Source organism: Mercenaria mercenaria, chromosome 17, assembly GCF_021730395.1.
Source record: "Mercenaria mercenaria strain notata chromosome 17, MADL_Memer_1, whole genome shotgun sequence".
NCBI lineage: Eukaryota > Metazoa > Mollusca > Bivalvia > Venerida > Veneridae > Mercenaria > Mercenaria mercenaria.
The window spans coordinates 1,174,321-1,200,661 of record NC_069377.1 but is presented as its reverse complement, the minus strand read 5'-3'; the positions used below and the strand labels follow the sequence as shown (position 1 = coordinate 1,200,661).

Below are 26,341 nucleotides of genomic sequence, written 5' to 3'. Positions count from 1 at the left end.
GAATCTAGATTAACGTTTAGCATGCTAGAATAATTGTCGTCTGCTGGAAATGTCGTCTGCTAAAATTGTAAAGTTCATTCAATTTGCTCCAAAATTGGATGAAATATTGTCAGAGTAGCAAACAGCTTGGAACCTGATCAGACGCCGATTTAATCGGCGTCTGATCTGGTTCCAAGCTGTTTGCAAAGGCTGTTAAATTCGCCTGCAGCAGGCTAAGGGTTAATATGTAATGTGAGAATATAGATAAATAAAAATGTCTTTAAATGTTAAATAAATGAGAGAAATAGCGACAGAATATTTCAGTTGCAGGATTTAATACATTGCAGTTATTCAAACAAAAAATTGCTGTTAAAATAAAAATCCATAGAATCATCCACAGAGAAATCAGATACATGTATTTAGAAGCTAATATTATACGTTTATGTTATGCTGTTAGTAATATAAGAAATTGACATGTAAACAGAATCGGCTGGTTTCCTTGTCACATGGGCATGTAACTAGTATCAAAAGTGTTATTGGAATCAGTCAGGTTTTGAAAACATGCCCATTTCAGTAATTGCTTATGGAACCTTGCACATCATGTAACTCAAGGTTTAGGAATTTATAATCAAAACACAGGAATATTCTGATAAACGAGCAACATCTTTACCAACAATCGACCTGACTGTTACATGTACTGCTGTACTGTTCTGTAACAATGTATACTTAAAATAGTCTGAAAAAGTTGTCCCCCTTTTAAAAATGAATGCCAATTGTAAAGAAATGCTGAAAACTGGGTTCCACCAACTTATTAAAATTTAAGCACTTGGACATAATTGCAAATGCATCAAAATGAAGACATGACTGTTATATTTTTTTGAAAACATTGAGTTTTTAAAGGCGTTGAACTGTCTGAAGGTAATGCCCCTTTATGCAGTCTTTTTCCAGTATTCAATGTATATATCAGTAAACTGACAATTGTTTTGTAGAGCAATATACATGTTTTATATGCTGTTCAATTTTCATGTGAAGCAACCCTTTCTTTCTATGATTTGGTGTTGTTTGAATTTTTTTTCTCAAAATGTAAGGCTAAGCATTAAGACATAAAGTTCGCCAGACTTATCAAAGCTGAGATTTCAACAAGACAGTTGTTCTTACACAAAAACGCGTCTCTTCAAAAGCTCTAAAATTAGATACAAAGAACAGCCTGAAAGACATAATTTAAACTGCAAGTGAAATGCCTTATTAACACCAGATCTCAGATTACAACAGAGACGCACATTATGCTGCAATATCTAAAACCTTCAAAAGATTGAAAAGATATATAGCGTTCATCAAATACTATCTGTGACTTTTCATTTGGCCATATAACCTTGACTGTGAATCAGTATTGCTGAAAATTGCTATCTACACACTGCTTCATTAAGATGAATATTAAAGTTCAAGACTTTAAAAAAATGTGGAGTGGAGACAAGATATTTGACTGCATTGTGCTACCCACATCTGGCACCAGTATAGCTGAAACTTGTATTCTCCACTCAGACTAACTAGGCAAACATATATGCATTCTTCAGGGAGTAAAAAAAGATAACGGGTGGTCTTGATTTCTTAATGAAGTTTAATTTTATTGTTACTGAGATATAAGCTGAGATAACAACCGTTATCAAGGTTTTTACACACAACCACAAAGCCAAAAATCAACCACAAATCTATCACAATAGCTCAGGTCTTTCATCACAGCACTGAGTGGACGCTATACACTGTCATCACCATATGATCTTGACTTTGAATCATTTTAGCTACAAACTGCATTTTCCAGGTTAATTTCTAAGGGAAATACTTAGTGTCAAGTTATTCAAAACCCTTCAAGAGGTTAAAGAAAACAAAATAGATATGATTTTTTGACAGATGGATGGACAACCAGGCAACAAAAATGCAAAATGACCTATTCAAAACAGTAAAAATCTGTATCCTTGTCTATGACTCAAAAAAAACATCCAAAGAAACAACAAACTATAACTGATCATCACTTTGTTGAAAGAAGTATCACTTTTGTCACAAAACTTAACACCAACCACATGTCTCGCAGTCAAAATTAAATAAAATTCTTCATAGATCATAAACCCCTCTACTCCAAGAATGCAGGCAACTAGCAGCATGCTAAAATAAATATTTTAATTGAACAATGATAGATTACTTGTATATGTTAAGTACAGAATAAAAACTGGGCTTGGAGTTGCAGTAGGTATGTCTATTCCTTAACCATTTTCTTGAAATCATGAAAGAAATGCAACTGAAAAAGAATCATGAAATTTATCTTCATAAAAGATATATTTAGAAATTCTACTGCAATACCTACTCATCACACCAACCAATCAGCATTCAGTATTGGGTCACATGCTGCATCACATGACCAAGTTTTAAATTTCAAAATTCACCTGGAAGTAGAAGGGGCTCCCTAAGGGCGCAAACCCCATTTGCCCCATGGTATGGATATGGTATACCTTGTAGTTTTCTTCTATGAAACCTTGGTGAGCCGAGGAAGCTGTTTTTGATTGTATGAAGTCGAGATTTCCAAGGCGTATTCTGAACACTAGGTGATGTTGGCGGGGTTGGACTGGGACTGTGGGATGGTGTGCCTCTTGCATGTTTTGGACTCAAGACCGGAGAGCCATTCTGACTACCAGAAGATAGACTAGCTTTCCTGCTGTGAAAAAAGAAATATAAAGTTAAATTCAAATACAGAATGATATGCAACTTAATTGTATAAAGACAATCATTTTAATTAATAGCCACAACTTTGATAGAATAAATACCAAATATCCAATACCTTAAGACAAAATCTATTATAATACTTCATTTATTGATAAGTTTTTACTAGACATTAAGAGAAATATTTGACAGACATACAAAAAAAAACATATCTGCAAAATAAGCAATTAGAACACAGATGATATTTCCCTTTACAAAATGAAATGGAACAAAACAATTCCCTCAGATCTATTTCTGCTCGAATTTAGAGACAATTTCAATATGGTAATTTGAACCACTTCAGACACATGGAATAATCAAGGTTTGGTTTTGTTTGAAAGAGGCAGACTATGAACCCGAAATTAAGCCAGCAACCTTTGGACAGGAATGTCTAACTAGAATTCCAGACAACCTCAATCTTCTCAATGATTTACTCAAACCTTAGTTAATCTCTGAAGATTTATCATCATTTCTGTCATTGAAGTAAATTTATTGATTTCTAAACACAAAACGGAGAAAATCTACATGAAACAACAATGGTAGACAAAAACAAAACAAGAGCACAGCAATTTGGAGCAATATACACCCTAAGGTATGACCTTGTGACCTTGACCTTGAAGGGAGCCATCCAAAACATGCTCTCTGCATGTTGTCATGATGTGGTGAACATATGTGTAAAGTTTCTTTAAAATGTTTCAAGGGGTTCAAGAGTTACACAGCGGACATGAAATTGCTAATGAACGGATGGACGGCCAACCAGACAGACAGACGGGCACCAGCGTCATAACATAACATCTCCCTTCAGGCGTATAAAAACATTAATCTAAGGTAAATGAAATCAAAACTGCATATAGAGAATCATGCTTGTATGACATATAATTAATAAAATCAACATGTAATTTTTCTCACAGAAAAAAAAACAACAGCAAAATTCAGTTAACAAACCATATTCAGCAGTGGACTTTTTGCAGGCACTTTCTCAAGTTCCATCTTAAAATTACTAATAACATATGCATAAATATGTCAGAAGATCCTCTGTAAGCCTATGAAGTTACCTAGTTATAGACCCACATGTTCAGAAATCATTTTTAGTCTAAAGGTCATTATGACCAGAATTTTTGACCTACTGACCCCAAAAACAAAACTGGTTGTTTACTTATAACAACCAATGGTCCTATCACGTCTGGACACTGTAGGTCAAAACGTTCCAGTTACTGGTCAGACACCAACTGGTCTGTTTCCCTATAGACCGATTTGGGTCATACAATATACCCTCTCTGCACTGACAGGCACAGTAAAATAATAGCATCAATGTTTAACAGTGATTTGAAAATATTTTACATAACACTGTAAGCAATACTATAAAAATGACGACCTGAAAAATTTAGCCTAACACTGCAAGCAATATTGAAAATAAAAGGAACTTAGCAAAAACACTACTGGATGAGCTACATAAATGGTGAGGTCAGCTTGTGCTAAATTGACAAGAATGTCTTATGCCCTTAAAAGGCCATGACTTGAAATATAAACTTGAAACTTGAAAGATAAGCTAAGTGTCTGTTTAACAGAACTCTATAAGTGTACAAGTTTAATGATATAATCCTTAAAATGTAGAAATGTTGAATGGAACTTTGCCCATACAGTGCCCCTGACCTTGAAAACTTTCATCAAATAATTTACTTGCCAATTCAGCAGCAAACTGAGTCTATTCCTTCACCTCAGCAAAAACTAATGTATCTATAATTGTAGATTAGGTACTTTTTACATAACACCCAATAACAACGGACACAACAAAAAAAAAAGTTTACTCATTTTGACCAAGGCAGACATAATCCCTCCTTCATTTTTTGCTTGATACATACCAATTCTTTTGATAGTTCTGAAGTTTAACAAGAGTACTACCATGCAGGTGCAGACGATCATCTGATTTTTTGTCTCTGTATAATATTTTTTAAGTCCAAAAGGGGCAATAATTCTTGCAAAAAAAAAGATTAGTTAAATTTCTTGCTGTACAGAGGCAGCTTTTGATGTTGAACAAGTGTTGCAAGTTTTAAAGCAATAGCTTTGATAGTTTAGCAGAAAAGCTGATCTAGGCAACGCAGACGCCGATCAAGTGATGACAATAACCTCATTTTTTCACAAATAATCAGATGAGATAAAAATTGAACATTATTACCTTTCGTATACATAACTTTGGATTTTCATTAAACGAATCACTGAGCCCACCTTGGTCAAATTGAGCCGTGACATATTTGTCCAACACTCTCTAGTTTGTACTGAGGTGATGGTAAAGACTGCACAAAAAGCTACATATGTCTGTGAGACTTACACTTTTTGTATAGCAAGAGCTCGGCGGCCAGCCGTTGGCGAGCCCTCACTAATACTACCCAAAGACAATCTGGTAGCCATCAAACAAGACAGAAACATTGTTAGTAAACTCTGCTAGTTCAGCTCAACATAAATCCTTTCTATCAGCAAACATGTCATCAAATGAGCTGAACCATGAGAAAACCAACATAGTGCGTTTACGATCAGCATGGATCCAGACCAGGCTACTCGGATCAGGATTTATACGGTTCTTCTAATTGCAACAGGCTTTGAAAGCAGACAGCATGGATCCTGACCAGACTGTGCGGATGTGCAGGCTGGTCTGGATCCATGCTGGTGCAAACGCACTATGCTGGTTTTTCCCATGGCATGGCTCAAATAAGATCAATTCAATATAGCAAAACTACAAGTGTTCAAATTGTCATGGCAAAATCCAAATGAAGTAAAATCATTTATTTTCCTTCATTAATCACACTTTTACAATCAAAATTAAGTTAAGGTTATTTATATGACAATAAAGACCTACACGTGATTTATTGTCAAATATACCATGTTGCACAGAAAGAAAAACAAGGGTGCTTGTCTTAGCTGTTAAATACCAAAGCATCTGAATGAACCATGGTATACTAGTCAATAAACCACAAGAACGATCTGATTTTCATTCTATTTGCTCATAAGATTATCACTGAAAACATGTTAAATCTACATCAATTACATGGTTATGACCCAGCAAAAAAGTTTGATGTGTTAATGTTCTCAAACCAGTCTGCTACAAAAACATTTTACTTTATTACACAAAATACTGCGCTTGACAATTTTTTTGACACACCACTTAAGCTGTCTTAGAATACATATTATTACATAACCTATGCAATCAGATTATTAACAGGTGTAAATATTAAAAAATATTTTGAGATACCTTGGCTGACCATTGAGCTGTACTGCATCGATTCTCTTTCTGGGTGGATCAGCTGCAAAAGAAAAATAACAAACATTTTTGATATTATACTCAATAATGTAAATGGTAAAATACTCTGTACCATGTAGAGACACATATCTAATAACATATATTCAGGCCAACTTTGCTTACAACAACTATACCTTTCTTTGGGAAAATGATCTTTCTTATTTATCTATATCCATAGGAACAGGAGGTTTGGAAGTAGCAAATTATGCATTGCCATCCTGAATTTCTATCCCCAAAAATCTTCCTTTATTTATCATATTATCATATTTTCACATAGAGGATATCGCATGAGTGTCTTTTCATATTGAATTTATTAAACGGGTTGAATAAAATAATAAAATGCGAGGCTCTGTCGAGCATTTTATCAATTTTATTCAACAAGTTTAATAAATTCAATGTGGAAAGTCACAAATGTAATATTCTTTTTATCACATGTTAGCCTTTCCAGTCGAAACATAAAAAATCTACTTTCTTTTACTATTATAAACAAGTAAATTTGACCAACGTCTACGATACTTTATACTACGTCGACGTCAAACCTTTATTACACTACTGTATTATCAAATTTATGTAATGGCTTTATTACACTCCCGCAAGGTCAAACATGTGATAAATTAGATTTATTTTCTTCTTATTCTAAATAAGAAGACAAGTTTCATTCAACTACACCCAAACTGAAAGTTATTGTAACCTATCAATCTTAAGAGAAGGCTTGTCCCATCTAATGTAAAATCTGTCTACAAGGAACACCCCTGAGACCATCGAAAATTGCATTTCATATCCAGATTTTATTATAATCAAGTTATATTACATGAATTAGGAGATTCTTTGGGTTTTCAAGCCTATCCCTATAGGTTGATCACTACCAAATCAAATGTAAGCCTCCGCAGGTCTAGTCACAAGTAGTTTAAATAGTTCTAATTTTTCTTCAAGTCAAGTCAAGTCAAGTCAATATTTATTTATTGTTGGTAGATAAAAATAACATTATAAACATAAGCTATGTATAGCTTTTGACCGACATTCTTTTCCTTTTGCCCTTTCTCAACAGCATTGTGTTTTCTTTTTTCTACCAGTTCCAGTATGTATATTACCATTCTATCGAAATTGGCATGTTCATATCGCATGCTAGGTAAAAATGGCGTGTAAGAATGTTATGTCTCTGAAAGGGACATCGAAAGAAGCTAAAAGGGCTAAATTCAGGTGGTTGTGTTTAACAAACTGTAGTTTTCTTATATAAAAGTTAACTCCCCTTTTCAATTTTGTTTTTCTATAGTAGCGATATAGTTCTTTATGGAAATATAAGTCTCTGAAAACCTGATATGTTAGAAAATGTCAAAAAAATGTTATAAAGAGAATTTTATATGAAATAGAGAACAGTCAGATTTAGTGGTGTTCAGCCTATATCCAGGTATTCCTGTATCAGCTGTTAAGATTAATATACTACAGTATATCCTATACAGTATGGAAACCACACAAAAATGGTAATCATTCTGTACTTTTTTAAAGAGGTTTTTGAGTTTGTCTATAATAATAATAATAATAATAACGACTTTATTTTATGAGGCTAAACCATTTGGATTACCCAATCTTCCATGTGGGCCTCATAGGTCTGATAGGTTTACACCATTCTTGAACAGAATTTAAGCAATAGCCCTCAAGTTTGAGTGCTCCTTGAGTCTTCACCTACTGGCAGCAAATGATTCTGCCTTTGTGACCAGTGTAGATCATGATCAGCTTGCACATCTGTGCAATCTTATTATGGTCTGCACTGTTCACTATTAGTCAGTAACTTGTTCGTAAGCACCCCTTTTAACAGTTAATGGTACTGTCCAAACTGAAAGATGAACAATTTCATTAAAGAAATTTAGCAGGGTAAGGGCTAAGTCGATCTGTCTCAGTTTATATGTGCCAGAACTGACTTTTCTCTGTGAATAACTTACAACTTCTCCACATTAATCAGAGGTGGAAAACAAATGAGTTTGGACCATCTTCCGTCAAATTATCTTGAAGAACCAACAATATCCTTTCATCAAATCTCTAAGTTTGTTGTATTTTCTTGGTATCTACTTACAAACCTAACTGGGCAGATTTGGAGAGGTAAGTTAACTTAAGGACGTGTGCCAGAATTCCCTGTATACGAGATAGCTGAAATTTTTCATCTAAGAAACAAAAATACGCAACAAGAGGGCCATGATGGCCCTATATCGCTCACCTGTTATCATGGCACTTGAGGACAAGAAGGTCCTCAGAAAAAATATCTAAGTCCAAAGGACAGGAAAAACAAAGGGAAGAAATTTAACCAAAAAGAAAAAAAGAATCTTACAAGGTATAGATATGTTAAAATACACCTAAAAATTGGAGGTACCATCCATGTTGTACCACAGAAAACTGGTCTCGAGTTATCCCTACGGCCAATAATAAAACGAGTTACTAAAAATAAGCTATTTATAGTAACGTAAAAGGGAAGTAATTAAAAAAAATAAATACTGTAAGTGGACAAAAGAAGGATCTGCCAAAAAAATCTGCTGACATAAATGAAATTTCAGATCAGTATCTTCATAAGTTATGGAGATATAACAATTTTAATTTGAAATAAAGGGAGGTAATTTGACATAAAATCAGTCCATAGTTATCTACCCTGATTGTCTCAGTCCAACTAATAACAATAATGAAATTTCAAATAAGTCCTGTAAGTACTTAATGATAAATCCATTTTGATTACAATCAGGGGAGGTAATCAGATATAAAATAACTCTGGAACCTATGATTGGATCTGATTTGTCATGGAATCCAAGATTTATTGTTGTTGAAGATATTTTGGAGGTTTGTATCAAATAAAACCATAAATGAAGACTCTATATGGCTGCAAAAGCCAAAATAGCCAATTTTGGACCTTTAAGGGGCCATAACTCTGGAACCCATGAAGGAATCTGGCCAGTTGAAGAAAGGAAGCAAGATCTTGTGGTGATACAAGTTGTGTGCAAGTTTGGTTAAAATCAAATCATAAATGAAGCTGCTATTGTGCAGACAAGGTCAAAATAGCTAATTTTGGCCCTTTCAGGGGCCATAACTCTGGAACCCATAATGGGATCTGGCCGGTTCAAGAAAGGAACCGAGATCTTATGGTGACACAAGTTTGGTGCAAGTTTGATTAAATTCAAATCATAAATGAAGCTGCTATTGTGCAGACAAGGTCAAAATAACTAATTCTGGCCCTTTCAGGGGCCATTACTCTGGAACCCATAATGGAATCTTGCCAGTTCAAGAAAGGAACCAAGATCTTATGGTGATACAAGTTGTGTGCAAGTTTGGTTAAAATAAAATCATAAATGAAGCTGCTGTTGTGCAGACAAGGTCAAAATAGCTAATTCTGGCCCTTTCAGGGGCCATAACTCTGGAACCCATAACGGAATCTGGCCAGTTCAAGAAAGGAACCGTGATCTTATGGTGATACAAGTTGTGTGCAAGTTTGGTTAAAATAAAATCATAAATGAAACCACTATCGTGCAGACAAGAAATTGTTGACGGACGGACGCACGCACGGACGGACGGACTGACGACGGACGACGGACGAAGTGTGATCACAAAAGCTCACCTTGTCACTATGTGACAGGTGAGCTAATAAAAAGCTTAAGTCAACAATATTGAAAAAGGGTGTCAAGGGCAGACAAGTATTTTTCGATATAAGTGACCTCTGCTTTTTATTGCATATTTTTGTTTCTTAGATGATTGTCCTTAAATATCCAAAGTTTGAAGAAATTCTATTATTGGGGAAAATTTCACCCCAAATTCTAGCGTACACCTTTAAAATTTAAAACAATGCAAAAAGAAATATCTGTGTTTGCAGGGAAACGTTTGCTCTTTATAGACAGAGGATATTAAAGGATACACTGGATATAAAATTCATACCAGATTCTGATCTGTGTCGTATTTCTATTTCGTCTTCAACACAAGGATTCCTGAGTTTTCTGTCTAACAGTAAAAAATATATCACCTTCTCTGTATTATGCCTGAAAAAAAAAGCACAACAATATGTTTTCTTTATTATTCATGTTATCAGCGCAAAACATGTTCACCCTTTTACAAAGAGACACTCAAACAAGATCAGATTTGTTTATCCTTCTAAGAAGGATGGAATAGTGGAATTATTATGCATTCTAATATGCCTGTCTCTGTAAAAACACGCTTATGCTAGAATGATGTAACGTTAACATGCAGTGACATCAAAGTTTTTGTTGCGACCGAAAAAGAGCGCTATCATATCTTTTCTACTGTTTTAGATTGAGGGCATATTAGAATCGAAATAATTTATAGCAAAAGAGTGTTTAACACTATTTATGCACTCGGGCGGTTATATACGTAATACAAATATATTCACTCAGGCTGCACCTTTGTGAAATTATTGCGACCAACGTATAACAACCCATCGTGCATAAATAGTGTTAAAGCACTCTTTTGCAATAAATTATGTCTTAAACAAATAACATTTCTGATGGCTGTAATAAGGCCTAAAAGAATTCTTTGATTCCGGTAACATGCTCAAAAAAATTAGGGTATGTAGGTCGGAAATGTTTTTTCTTTTTGGAATTTTTTTTTATAAAGTGGGACTTTTTGGGAAATTATTTTGTGTCAAAAAATGAATATAAATAAGGAGGTTATACCTTTAGAGAAGATTTCTAACATCACTAACCATGTTTAAAGCAGAAAAGAGCAGTTTTGCAACTTTTTGTCAAAAAGTTGAAAAAAAAATTCTCCAAAGCAATAAAAACATTAATTTTGGTCGGGCCAAAAATTTAGGGTAGGTCGGGATACCAGAAACGAACAATTTTTGTTTTACGCCTAATGTATCCTTTGTTTAATAAAACTATTGTTCAGAGTTAAAGATGGTATGTGGCTGTATGTTAAGGATAAATCATTCCTCAAACTTAACAAACTTAAAATCTAAAACTCTGGCCCCTGGAGAGAACTGTTCGTTTCTGTAAGAGATCTTTGGTTTCTATTTCCCAAAATATTTCTGGTACAAAATGATAAAATAGCTAGTTTACAGATCATATTTTCTCTATAATTTGATAAACAATGAATGCTTTATGCACATTTTGATTTAATAAAGGCCTGCATCAAATATTTAACAATCACATTTAAAGGTTTACAACAACTGAATTTACTGTGCTGCAACAAGCATCTCTTTATCTAACCTTTAGCCTGCTTGCAGCAAGTGATTCTGCCTTTGCAACCAGTGCAGATCAAGATCAGCCTGCACATAAATGCAAGCTGATCATGGTCTGCATTGTTTGCTATTCAGTCAGTAAATTTTCCATAAACACCCCTTTGAATAATAAGTAGTACTGTCCAAATTGAATGACTGACCAGTCCACACCAGAAATTTAGCAGGGTAAAGGCTAATTCTCTTGCACTTTCCTGTTTGTCGTATTAACTGCAGAAACATGACTGTATGTTAAACTTTCGAAATGAGCTTCAACAGGACATAAACATTCTTAAAAAGAATTTTCAGTGAACCCCTCTTTGAAAAATAAGTGGTACTGCCTAAATTGAATGATGGACCAGTCCATTCTAGAAATTTTGCAGGGTAATGAGCTTCTAAAGGTCATAAATATTCTTGTAAAGCTATAAAAAAAAAGCATACAAGAATTATAGTGTTGGCATGTAAAAAGAACCAGAGATAGTGTGACTTGAAACAAATATGTCCCTATAGGTGTGTAATGTGGAAAACATTGTAAGTCATGTGGGGCTCCAGATTCTTTAGCAGAAAAAGTTGACAGGTGATATAAAAGATAGAGGTTACTGCCCTGACTTTACCCTAGAATTAAGTGCACCTTTTTCTCTTGTCTACCGAATTTATGTTGTTTGACTTGGGTTAAACACTGTTCTTTCAGCAGTTAATTTCAGTTAACTTAGCCAGATTTGTAGTGTTAGCAATGCCTATTTTGAAACTTTGTGTGTTTCTCAAAATTGTCATGCTCGAGAGGGCCCGAAATTGGAAATAAAAGATACTCTATTCTATTCTTATTCTATTCTTTCTATTCTATTCTAATCTATTCTATAACCAGAGTTCCAGGATTCTGTGCTAGTACTTAATCCTTCTCCACAAGCCACTGACAACTCCCCTACATAAATTTGGAGAGTAAATCCAGCAGTGAATGCAAAAGAAGGCTAAGTGTGTCTTTATTTGCACTTAGACATCCTTTGCATTCACCTCTCGAAATGATTTCAGGAAAGTCAAATTGTCAGAAAACATTTCTCTAACACAGGCATCTAACCTGCGTCCTCTCTACCTATAGTCTTGTGATTTACCAAAACAGGGAACTGCGAGAGTTCAGTTAGGCATAAAAAAATTGTTTGTTTCTGGTATCCCAACCTGCCCTGAATTTCTGGTTCGACCCTAATGTTTTTATGGCCTGTGAGGATTTTTTTTTTTCAACTTTTTAACAAAAGGTTGCAAAAGTGCACTTGTCATACTTTAAACATGGTCAGAGATGTTAGAAATCAACTTACTGATGCTCTAAAGACATAACCCCCTTATCTGTATTCATTTTTTGACACAAAAATAATTTCTGAAAAGTCCCACTTAATAAAACAAGAGCTGTCACTAATGGTGACAAATAACCCCCGAAGCGCCTTGACCTTTGACCTGGTGACCCCAGTCAGTAGGGGTCGTGTACTCAATAAGTACTATCAGCATGTGAAGTTTGAAGGTCCTGGGTGCAGTGGTTCGCGAGTAAAGTGCCTTCATGCAAAATGTTAACGCTGTGACGAACGAACGGATGGACAGTTGAAAACTAATAAGCCTCCCTTTGGAGGCATAAAAAAATTCAAAAAAAAATTTACCAACCTACCTACCCTAATTTTTTTGTAGCATGTTACCGGAAACAAACAATTTTTTAATGCCTTGACTAAAATCACTTTCTTAGGTATCTGACCAACACTATATTGTTGTCTTCAAGTAATGGAATCAATAAAGTATAATGTCTGCATGTCTTTAAGTGTCTGTTCATTCAGGAAATAATGCGTCCTTATCATGTAAATGACATGACGCTCCATTACAATAATTTCCAAGCCATTTATAATGTCATTGCTTACATACACGACAGAGCTATGTTAAATTCTCATTATAAATTCCCTGACGTATTACCTGATAACATGAACAAACTGCAATAGATCTACGATATATAGACGAATAAATGAATGGCAGAAAGGAACAAGCCCTTCCATGTTTCTTCTTGCAATCTTCAAAAACCTTGTTTTTTAACCCTTACCCTGCTAAATTTCTATTATGAACTTGTTCATCTTTCAATTTGGACAGTACCATTAATGTTTAAAAGGGGTGCATACCAAAATCAAAGTGACTAAATGTCGAACAGTGCAGATCATCTGCACTAGTTGCAAAAGCAGAATAAATTGTGTCCAGCATGATACAGGTTAAGGAGATTACATGACAGAAAATTAAACACTGTTAAATCATTCAATTTTGTAGGCTCAATATTAGTCACCCTTGACACCTTGTTCCCGATGGTAAGGGTATGAAAGAATGAAAGTAGTTACCCTTTAATGCAGACTGAGCAAAGGGACGGAGCTATCTGTACCATTTTTCCTGTCTTTGCTATGACGTGGCCAGGCAGCAAACCCATAACCCAACACACTTAAAGCGGACACTCTACTACTAGGCTACTGAGACTGAACGTAATGTTGTACCTTCTTACTGGCTCTTTACTTACCGACTATTTAACAATTCCCGTATTAATCTATCTTTGTCTTTAAAACATTGTAAAGAGTTCATAGTAGACAAAACATCTGGATCTAAATCTTCTACTGTCGGTATGATGGATGTCTGAAAAAAACGAGTTATACATGATTATGTTACACGATTAAAATACATGGAAATAGAACAAAATATTATATATTTTCTCAAAAGCCTGATTGCCTGAGGTGACTATTAAAGAAAATTAAAATACTGTAATCCCTTATAATATTTTTCACTGGTTCTCTATCAAATAAATTTTCACTGGTTCCCTATTATATACATTTTTCACTGGTTCTCTATCAAATAAATTTTCAATGGTTCCCTATTATATACATTTTTCACTGGTTCTCTATCAAACAAATTTTCACTGGTTCCCTATTATATACATTTTTCACTGGTTCTCTATCAAATAAATTTTCACTGGTTCCTTATTATATACATTTTTCACTGGTTCTCTATCAAACAAATTTTCACTGGTTTCCTATTATATACATTTTTCACTGGTTCTTTATCAAATAAATTTTCACTGGTTCCTTATTATATACATTTTTCACTAGTTCTCTATCAAACAAATTTTCACTGGTTTCCTATTATATACATTTTTCACTGGTTCTTTATCAAATAAATTTTCACTGGTTCCTTATTATATACATTTTTCACTGGTTCTCTATCAAACAAATTTTCACTGGTTTCCTATTATATACATTTTTCACTGGTTCTTTATCAAATAAATTTTCACTGGTTCCTTATTATATACATTTTTCACTGGTTCTCTATCAAACAAATTTTCACTGGTTTCCTATTATATACATTTTTCACTGGTTCTTTATCAAATAAATTTTCACTGGCTCCTTATTATATACATTTTTCACTAGTTCTCTATCAAATATAAATTTTCACTGGTTCCCTATGATATGCATTTTTCAATGGTTCACTATCTCAAATATTTTCACTGGTGCACTATCAAATATATTTTTCGTAAGTTCCCTTTTAAAATATTTATCGCTAGTTAACAATTAAATATTTTAATTGGTTCACCATCAAAAAACATTTTTCACAAAATGTGCAAATTTTGGTAAACATAAACATTGCTAGACATAAATTTTGGTAGACATTAACTAACAAGACTGTTTGTTAGAGTATCTTTCACTAGTGGACAACAAATCTTGCATATTGTATCTAGTGTTTTCTTGGACACCTATAATGAAACAAATATATAATGACTATCCTTCACTTATTCATCTGTCAAATTCAGACATGCAAACACAGAATGATGGGGTCTTGTATGTCAAAGCTTACATTGATATATGCAGCATTAGAAAAAGGATCTGTATTATGTAAATGACTTTTACATTAGTATGCAATCTAAAGTTTCAAAAAAATGCTACTCTTTAATATAAAAAATTTCACATCATAACGTACAGTTGATACTCGGTATCTCAAATTCGACGGGATCAAGCGTTTTAGTTCAAGATAACCGAATTCTGCTAGAACTGATATTTCGTGCACATGTTTCCGGCAAACATGACTGGGCCTGAACCACTGGTAGGAAATGGTGACAGTAAATAATTTTAAATATAATCACCAAAAATGACATGCTAAATAGCAGAAGCACTTTATATATGCCAACATTTTTCAGCAAGAACTGATTTCTAGATCATGATATTTATAATTGATTTTCATAAAAACTGTAGCTTGACACCATGAAAAATGTTTTAAAAAGTCCCAATACATATCACAGTGTTCTTTGCAATCTGTAACAATACTGTTTACATATCACAGTGTTCTTTGCAATCTGTAACAGCACTGTTTACATATCACAGTGTTCTTTAGTACTGTTTACATATCACAGTGTTCTTTCAAATTGCAATCTGTAACAGCACTGTTTACATATATCACAGTGTTCTTTGCAATCTGTAACAACACTGTTTACATATCACAGTGTTCTTTGCAATCTGTAACAGCACTGTTTACATATATCACAGTGTTCTTTGCAATCTGTAACAGAACTGTTTACATATCACAGTGTTCTTTGCAATCTGTAACAGCACTGTTTACATATATCACAGTGTTCTTTGCAATCTGTAACAGCACTGTTTACATATATCACAGTGTTCTTTGCAATCTGTAACAGCACTGTTTACATATATCACAGTGTTCTTTGCAATCTGTAACAGCACTGTTTACATATATCACAGTGTTCTTTGCAATCTGTAACAGTACTGTTTACATATCACAGTGTTCTTTGTTACAGATCACAGTGTTCTTTGCAATCTGTAACAGCACTGTTTACATATATCACAGTGTTCTTTGCAATCTGTAACAGCACTGTTTACATATATCACAGTGTTCTTTGCAATCTGTAACAGCACTGTTTACATATATCACAGTTCTTTGCAATCTGTAACAGTACTGTTTACATATATCACAGTTCTTTGCAATCTGTAACAGCACTGTTTACATATATCACAGTGTTCTTTGCAATCTGTAACAGCACTGTTTACATATATCACAGTGTTCTTTGCAATCTGTAACAGTACTGTTTACATATTTCACAGTGTTCTTTGCAATCTGTAACAGTACTGTTTACATATATCACAGTGTTCTTTGCAATCTGTAACAGTACTGTTTACATATCACAGTGTTCTTTGCAATCTGTAACAGTACTGTTTTATTGACAACTTCCACACATAAATATGAGGCAGAGAGCAAAGATTACAGATATACTGTCTTCTATCATCATATGTTACACTTAATCTACAGCATCCAGTCAAGGGAGTGACATAATCCAACTTCTTTACGCAGGTGGATTTTTAAGCCAAGTTGAAATTAGAACAAAAAGTAGAATTGGGAAGTTAGATTACTGGCTGTTTAAGGCAAGTGGCTTCTTACTACAGGCCACTACAGCAGGTTCAATTATTGTACTTAGCACTGACACAATCATGGCTGATCTAGAAACCAATTTATGCTGGTTACAAATAAAAAACGATAAATAAATATACCTGAACAACTTGTACAACAGGTAATTCTAATTCTAAGTGATCGTGGCAATCCCTAAAAAAAATAGAAAGTTAGAAAAAAATATAACAATATATATGGAGTACATTCAAACATATAAGGCAAAATGAAATGAGCCATGCCATGAGAAAACCAACATAGTGGCTTTGCATCCGCACAGTCTGGTCAGGATCAATGCTGTTCGCTTTCAATGAGAGAAACTGTTAGGGAACAGCATGGATCCAGACCAGCCTGCGCGGATGCTCAGGCTGGTCTGGATCCATGCTGGTCGCAAAGCCACTATGTTGGTTTTCTCATTGCGCGGCTCACATGTTCTTAGATTTTTCATCCAAATTTATATGGGAAACTTCTATATGCACCACTTGTGGGGGAATAATTTTGAAAAAATCAAACTTTTTTTCTAAACAATTTAAAAGACATAAAACTCAAAATATTTTCCAAGATTATTGGGCATGAGTGAGAAGTTTTAAATGTCTTCCAACCAAAATAAAATTTTATGTACAAATTGAAATTGTATTTAATACTGTGTATTTGGGTGAAAATCTAATGAATGTTATTTTGCTCTAAAACACGTACAAGTACAGTCCAACTCTGTTTGCTCAAATTCATATAATTAGAACATCACCTTTCCCTTAAACTCATATTCCGGTCCCTGCAATATCCCTTTAAAATGTATATTGTTTGACCCAGGAAAATTCGAACACCGATAATTCGAACTCTAAAACTTGACCAACGGTCCTGACAGATGTTTTTTCATGCATTTCACATATTTTGCCTCAAACAAACAAGGCGGGTGCCAAATAAACTTGTATCAGATTGTTGCCTCTTGTTAATTGCATTAATTGACACGTGTTCATCAGTGCAAATGTTTATTGCATATATATTGTATACAAATGTACCATTTACTTGAAGAAGACTTCAACGCATACCACCTACACATGCAAATAGTCAAATAACTAGGAAACCATTTTAGGATTATGACCTTAAACTTCACTGGCTTGAAACTTTCAATAACTCGGAAAAATATTGTCGGTCGCCGCTAGTTCGAGCAAATGCAAGTTCCACTATACACGTCTTCATAAATGCTGCTATGATTTATATATTTTACAACATCTAATATTTTAATGAAAGAAATTGAACATGCCTTTAAGTTCTTCAATTTCAGTTGATGAAAATTTGATATCATCAAGTTTTAGAGCAGATAGATTAGTACACCCACAGACTCTTCGTTGATTTACTGATATTTGTATCGAGAAAACACTTCAGTGCATAGTAGAATTTTACAAAAACACCTTTCTCCTGAATAAGGAATTCAACAACTTGTCAGTATTTTTTTGCTACATAATTTTAAGCCATTTTCACCTTTTTTGTTTTGTTCAGGAAAATTTCATTTCATAATAGATTATTTACAGATAATTATATTTGTATTGAGAAATATGCAAAAGTTCTGCAGTGCAATATTATTTTCCACGAAAGTGCAGGTTCATATAACCTCGATTCAAAGCTAGTGGTATTTTTAATTTCATACGTATTTTACACTTATATGTGATACAGATCTGAATTAATTTTGTTCGCTAGCCCAATTTCAGCTGTTGATAATAAGTGACGTAAAAAAATGATGTCAGAAATTACGTTTTACACTCACTAGAACATTAACGCATCAAAATGAAAAATCCTGATACTTAAGTAAAGATGCCGAAAACGAGTACGAAAATAGGAAATTTTTATATCTACTATCAGGCTTATAATAAGCACATTTGCATCATAAATCTTAAAATGGGCTTGGCCGCTATACTAAAGCCAGTAACATGCTATAATGAATATACAGGTGTAAAATACTGTAGAATGGGTAATGTTGGCATCATTTTTATTTTGCAGTTTTCAGCTTAGTGGAAAACAAACGTACTGAAAAGAATTCCCATTGAAAAGAATTGCTTTTTTTTTTTGTTAAATATATTTTTAGAGGCCATGCTACTTAATATTTATTATCAAATGTGCTGAATTTCCTTGTAATTTCGTTTGTGAACATTAACAAGAATAAAACACTGCCAACATTACCTGAACTACAGTAAAACGTTCAAGAAAGTACTCCATCAAGTACGGCCTACGCAAAGTCATTCCATAAATAGAACATTGATAACACGCTAGTACCTGAACTATTTGAATTATGGGTAATTCAAGTTCTTGCTCATGCTTGATACCGCTTAAACAAAATAATACATTATTGAACAAATATTATAGTGGATAAAATTAATTTTGTGTTTTGTTTTTGTCAGGTCTAGAGTCACACTGACATACTGTATAAGTGGAAAAGTTCGCCACGTTGAAATATTTGCAAAATTCACAAATTTAAATTTAAGCCAGCCTAAATTTCCACATACATCAAGACATGTCATTACAGTCAAGTAAAGATATACAAAGTTGAATTTAACATTTCAGTTTTCGGCAATATGCTAACATTTACATTTGCGAATGTCTAAAATTGGCAGTTCGAGAACTTTTTGACCCGCGAAAATATCCACTTATACAGTACCTTTCAGGTCATTATGCGGCTTTTCCAGCTTTAGACGGTAGAAAAAGACACAGTACAGAAGACACAACCTTCAGTAAACAAGACACACGACTTCCTCACATGAAGAATTCTTACTCAAAGCAACATTGTGAAACAACCTCAGTGAGAGGCAAGTGATTCAAACCGAAACCTTAACCACTCAGCCGTGGAGACCCTTTTAGGTAAAATTTGACCTTTTATAAAATATCATAGTGTAAAGAAAGAAGTTTGTTTAGGAACAATTAAAATTTTGAAGGCATGGTCCTGTCATACAGTTGAAAAGAAGAAAAAAAAATCATGTCTCCAGAATACATCATTCATGTCTACACTTCTGTGTAATTTAATGGGATTTTTTATGCATCTTTTGTGAATTAGAAAATATGGTTCTATTACATCCCTTTTATCCTTTTCGCATTTATCATCTTCATGGAAATAAACTCCTCTGAGGCCTGGTTAATGGAAGGTCTTTTTTGTCTTACAATTTGATTTTCTTCTTAAAGTTTAGATGTAATCTGAACAAGATGAATGACAACAGCATTCAAAGACTAAAAACTTGTGATCATACTACGCAATATCATAACTGTTTTTCCCATGTTTGAAAATTCAAAATTGTTTGTTTTAGGTTTAACGCCATTTTTCAACAGTATTTCAGTTATGTAACGGCGGGCAGTTAACCTAATTAGTGTTCCTGGATTCTGTACCAGTACAAACTTGTTCTCCGCAAGTAATTGTCAACTTCCCCACAAGAATCAAAGGTGCAGGACGAAAGATTTAAGACGCAAAGTCTTTTACCAAGTCCTCAAAGAGAACATAATATTATGCCTCCCCTGGGGATCGAACTCACGACCTCGCAATATGTAGATCTGTGCTCTCCCTGAAATTATTAATCAGTTATTTTTCTAGTCCTTTCTTATTATGGTCATTAAAAAGTAATTACTAAATTACCATTTCATTTTTCTTAAAATTGGGGAAGGTGTGAGGGAGGACTTCATTTTTTATTTCTGAAAGTTGTTTTATAGTCATAAGCTGGCTTCACTCTGAAAGTTCAAATGATTCTTAAACAAGAACAGATCTATGGAAGTCCTCTTCAGAATGGAGTTACAAGCCTGAAAGTACGCTCCTACGCAGTGATCTCCCTTGCCGCTATGCTCTCTCATTGATCACTGCCATTACAAGTTTTTTATCTAAAATTCAGCTAAGTGGATTTTTTTGTTTACCTAATTATTTCAGCTTGAAAATCTAAATATCTTAATTACCAATTCTGGCAATTTTTTTCCACTTAGATTATAGTACCTCTTTCTATCACAAAGAAAACAATTAAGGGGAACCCGTTTCTTTCGAGTTTTGTCCGCCATGTTTACAGGTCATCATGTGAAGAACGACTGTCACATGAATGTTGTGTTGGCAGTGATCAATGAGAGCGTAACGGCAAGGGAGATCACTGCATAGGAGTTTGGCCTGAAACAACTTTATTACATTATACTGCAAAGTAAGAGGATACTTACATTGTTACCCAGGGATGCCGATGTAATTCTTCTAACTGAAATATAGAAATAACAACCACTGTTGGGCTTAGCGTGCATTTAATCCTAGTGCTTATAATATGTCCTCGGTTCAGCTAACTTAGAATTCCCAAAATTTGACAAGCATTAATCTAGTTACTAAACTGACAATATTATAAAATTTATTCACGCAGGACAATGATACAACCTTTGGCACATAAAGCAGAACTCATGAAGTGAGCGATTTTAACATCCCTTAGCATTTTGTTGCAAGAAAGAGTTAATCATTGTGATACTTAACTTAACTGAAGGGCAACCATGAGAATATTTCAGTGCACTTGTACTTACAGTTAAACGTTTTTCAGGATCCACTTCTACCATACCTCGTAGTAAATTTTGGCAATCTGGAGGTACAAAATGTGGAATGTGAAATACCCCTTTCTTCACCTTTTCCAGCAGTTGCCGTAAATTATCATCATCAAATGGGAGAGCTCCCTGGAAAAAAAAGGAAATATGCAAAGTGTAACAGCATTTGTATATAACATGGAAGACTACAACAAGCTTGGTGTGAGTGTCCTAACAATTATGCCATATTGTACTACGAAACTTTGTGTAACGGACAACAGTCCATTAAAAATGTTAAATACAATAAAGTTAAAATGAAAGTCATAAAAGTTTCAGCTTTGCTATAAATATGTTTTATGCAATGTGTCCCTTGTGTATCAAATGAAGATATCCATTTTGCATAATATGCAACCTCATTCTGATGTATGTTACAAGTTTTTCGCAAAATGGTCATAAAGGTGCCGTAAAATACTGAAAATGCATCCTCAGTCAGTCAAAATGATACAATATAGATATAAATCTGGCTGCACACTTTTCCCCTTTTGCCACAAAATCAAATAAAATGACCGTTAATTTCTAAAGCTCAGACAATAATTGAATTTGTTTATTTATCTATTGTATTTGGTTAATTGGGTTTGTTGAGCTTCAGACAGATAAAACAAGATTGCTCTTATTTTGCTGAATTTCATTTCAAATTGTCCTATATTTCTGCAGCTTTCGGAGAAATTTCAACAGTAATTTGATGTAAATAACATTAACCCTTACCCTGCTAAATTTCTATAATGAACTTGTCCATCTTTCAATTTGGACACTACCATTAACTGTTAAAAGGGGTGCTAACCAAAAAGATATTGACTGAATGGAGAACAGTGCAGATCATGATCAGACTGCAGGATCACTTGTATCCAGCATGATAAGGGTTGAGGGATGGAGTTTACTTTGATGGTGATTCTATTTAAATACATATAGGACATGATAAAAATACTATTTTCAGTATTCAAAAAAATTCTCTCTCTCAATACCCTCAATTATCAGTCAACCCTCATCATGGTGAACACAACTGATCCTGCCTTAGCGACCAGTGTAGATCATGATCAGCCTGCACATCTGTGCAGTCTGATCATGATCTGCACTGTTCTCCATTCAGTCAATATCTTTTTTGTTAGGACCCCTTTTAACAGTTAATAGTACAGTCCAAACTGAAAGACCTACAAGTTCATTATAGAAATTTAGCAGGGTAAGGGTTAATTTTCTAAGAAAACAAGAAGTAACAAGAGCCATGTTAGACATGGCCAATCCCCCCGCCGGGCATATTATAATTGAAGGCTAAAGTTCCTGGCAAGTTAGTGTCTCAAAGTATTAATTTTGGGGAAAGCTTTGAAGAACCATTTAGTTGTGGTCAGTATAGCTATGATGTTTTTCTATATGGCTACTGTAAAAAGAAGGAATGGAAAGCTAACAGGGAACATGAGTGCCAGAATGTCACAATATATGCCCGTCACAGCAAATTTCTTTACTCTAGCAGCTGTATTTGCAAATGGAATTTTAATTTTGTGGTTGTTTAGTAATCACTGTAAGTCTTTTGTTTTTCTAAGTCCACAAAAAACTCCTTACCAGTTAGAGATATCTTAAAATACACCTAAAATTGGAAAGTAACATCCATGTTGTACCACACTTGTTTTTTCCCTATGGTCAATTATAAAAATGTTACAATATAAGTTATTTATAGTAACAACTAAGGGAAGTTAATCTTAAAAAAAAAAAAAAAAAAAAAAAAAAAAATTGTAAGTCCACAAAAAAATCTTTACCAGGTAGAGATTGGTCAAAGTACACCTCAAAATTAGATGTAGCATGCATGTTGTACTACAGAAAAATGGTCTCGATTTTCCCCTACGACTAGTAATGAAAAAGTTACAATAAAAGCTATTTAAAGTAACAACAAAGGGAGGTAATTCTAAAGAAGGGAACTGCGCATGACACTTCGTCTCATGATGGTGTATAATTGTGCCAAGTTACATCAAAATCCCTCCATGCATGAAGAAGGAATGCTTCGGACAACGTCATTCTTGTATCTGACCTTTGGCCTCTTAAGTGTGACCTTGACCTTAGACCTAGGGACCAGGATCTTGCGCATGACATTCTGTCTCGTGGTGGTGAACATTTGTGCCAAGTTATATCAAAATCCCTCTATGCATGAAGAAGAAATGCTCCGGACAATTTTTTTTTAAGAAAATATGATAAAGGGGCATAACTCAAAAAATAGGCAAGGTAGAGTTATTGTTCTTGCACACTGCACTTCCTCCCAATGTGTTCTATCAGTGTATGAAGTTTGAAGAAAATCCCTCCAGTACTTTTGGAGTTATGCTCCGGACAAAAATTTTTAAGAAAATAAGATAAAGGGGAATAACTCAAAAAATAGGCAAGGTAGAGTTATTGTTCTTGCACACTGCACTTCCTCCCAATGTGTTCTATCAGTGTATGAAGTTTGAAGAAAATCCCTCCAGTACTTTTGGAGTTATGCTCCGGACAAAAAATTTTAAGAAAATAAGATAAAGGGGAATAACTCAAAAAATAGGCAAGGTAGAGTTATTGTTCTTGCACACTGCACTTCCTCCCAATGTGTTCTATCAGTGTATAAAGTTTGAAGAAAATCCCTCCAGTACTTTTGGAGTTATGCTCCGGACAAAATTTTTTAAGAAAAAAAGATAAAGGGCAATAACACAAAAAATAGGCAAGGTAGAGTTATTGTTCTTGCACACTGCACTTCCTCCCAATGTGTTCTATCAGTGTATAAAGTTTGAAGAAAATCCCTCCAGTACTTTTGGAGTTATGCTCCGGACAAAATTTTTTAAGAAAATAAGATAAAGGGGAATAACTCAAAAAATAGGCAAGGTAGAGTTATTGTTCTTGCACACTGCACTTCCTCCCAATGTGTTCTATCAGTGTATGAAGTTTGAAGAAAATCCCTCCAGTACTTTTGGAGTTATGCTCCGGACAAAGATCGTTGCGGACGGACGCACGCACACACGCACGCACGGACGGGAAGCATTTCTAATATCCCCTTCGCCTTTGGCGGGGGGATAAATGAGAAAATTGATTACCAAAAATATTTCAGACTTGCCAGCTAACTGACAGGCTGTAATCAATATGTCGGAAGACTGATCTTGACCAGGACCCAAATAAATCTCAAAAACTTCACAATAATTTTCAACTCCTAATCATTATAGCATAACTTGTATGCAGTGTCAAAGGTCAAAAATTCAATTTTTTTTGTGAATCTGACAAAATTAATTTTTGTTGACTGTATGGATTCTAAAGTAAAGTTGTAAATTTTTGTATTTGCCTACCTGCTGTACATTTTGTACTAGCATAATAGTGTGGTATACTAAATATTAAATATTCATTTGAGCCATGCCATGAGAAAACCAACATAGTGGCTTTGTGACCAGCATGGATCCAGACCAGCCTGCACATCCACACAGTCTGGTCAGGATCCATGCTGTTCTCTGTCAAAGCCTATTGCAATTAGAGAAACTGTTAGTGAACAGCATGGATCCTGACCAGACTGCGCGGATGCGCAGGCTGGTCTGGATCCATGCAGGTCGCAAAGCCACTATGTTGGTTTTCTCATGGCATGGCTCATTTACTGTTCAAACCAAGTAGTAGAATGAGGCATATGACTGTTTCACAGTTTGGCTTTCACAGTTTGGCTTTCATGGCAATTTTTTATTTATCAATATCGCAAGTCTAAATGTGTGTGTGGTGTCAGATGAAGGTTGCAGAGGGTGCTTTTTTATGTCTTATAACAATAATGATTGTGACTAGTATCATTTTTTCACTTAGTTGTTTCATTGCTCTGCAGTATCTTTACTGTCCCATTTAACTGGACAAACCAAATTTTCATCAATCATCATCAAAGTTGGCTTAAATTCCTCATTTCAAAGATTTTTTCTATTCTGTTGTACTTCGAACTTATACAAATATGTTTAGATCCATATAACAAAGGTTACCATTAATGGTGTTTTTTACTTCCACATGCCAGCAGAGTTCTTTGATCAGCAACAACACAGACAGGAGACAGCGTGCGGACTATTTCGATGCTGGATAGTGAAACATCTGAGGAAACTGGAGTGTTTAATGACTCCAATGGTGGATATAGATATTGCACAATAGCTGGAGTGTGTGTCAAAAATATTAAGTAATGAGAGGTAAAGATAAAGTGTATCAAAACACTATTTAAGTATAATTCTAAGCATAAAGGGGGCATAATTCATAAAATATTGGTGCAAGAGTTTTGCACATTGTGTTATATGATGTGGGTGATGATGTGGAATAATTACTTAAAGTCCGAATCAAATCCATTTAGAAATAACTGAGATAGAGTGAAAATGCATCAAAATTAACCTGAAATTCTAAGTAGAAGGGGGCATAATTCATGAAAAAATTGGTGCCAGAGTTATGCACTTTTTGTCATATGATGTGGGTGATAAGGTGGAACAGCTATTTTAAGTTTGAATCAAATCCATTTAGAAATAGCTGAGATAGAATTAAAGTGTATAAAAACTTTAACCTGAAATTCTAAGTCAAAAGGTCGATAATTCATGAAATATTGGTGCAACAGCTATGGCCCTTGTGTCATAAATATGATGTGAGTGATGATACTGAACAACTATTTTAGGGACTGTAACTCTAGCACCCATTAGGGAATCTAGCCGGTTTTGGAGAGGAACCGAAGGTCTTACTTTGACTTAAGTTGTGGTTAAAATCAAGTATAAAATGTCACTTCTATCATGTTCTCAAGGTAAAAAATTAACAAATTTCGGTTCTTCCAGGGGTCAATCAGGGGCCATAACTCCGGAACCTATGATTGGATCTGCCGGATTCATCATGGAATCCAAGATTATTGTTGTTGAAAATATTTTTCCAGTTTCTTCCAAATATAATGAAGTCTCTATATGACTGCAAAAGCCAAAATAGCAAATTTTGTTGCTTTAAGGGGCCATAGCTCTGGAACCCATGACGAAATCTGGTCAGTTTTGGAAAGGAACCGAGATATTATGCCAATACAAGTTGTGTGCAAGTTTGATTAAAGTCGATTGCAAAATGTGGTCTCTATCCTGTTCATAAGCCAAAAATAGCAA

General features: G+C 34.4%; 1 protein-coding gene across 3 annotated transcripts in view; it reads right to left on the bottom strand.

The window, feature by feature from the left end:
* Positions 1-26,341, bottom strand: part of LOC123536594 (serine/threonine-protein kinase BRSK2-like) — a 113,075-nt gene that overhangs the window by 21,772 nt on the left and 64,962 nt on the right. For 2 of the 3 annotated variants that reach the window (XR_008368164.1, XM_045319917.2), the window contains exons 8-14: positions 21,204-21,350; positions 20,859-20,893; positions 16,787-16,838; positions 13,759-13,871; positions 9,935-10,035; positions 5,978-6,029; positions 2,418-2,686 (exon numbers count right to left, since the gene is read on the bottom strand). Coding sequence is in view for 2 of the 3 variants with exons in the window: in XM_045319917.2 (XP_045175852.1) it covers positions 2,418-2,686; positions 5,978-6,029; positions 9,935-10,035; positions 13,759-13,871; positions 16,787-16,838; positions 20,859-20,893; positions 21,204-21,350 (769 nt within the window). In the remaining variant the exon portion in view is untranslated. The remainder of the gene's footprint in view (positions 1-2,417; positions 2,687-5,977; positions 6,030-9,934; positions 10,036-13,758; positions 13,872-16,786; positions 16,839-20,858; positions 20,894-21,203; positions 21,351-26,341) is intronic. The other variant, XM_045319918.2, reaches the window with a different exon arrangement.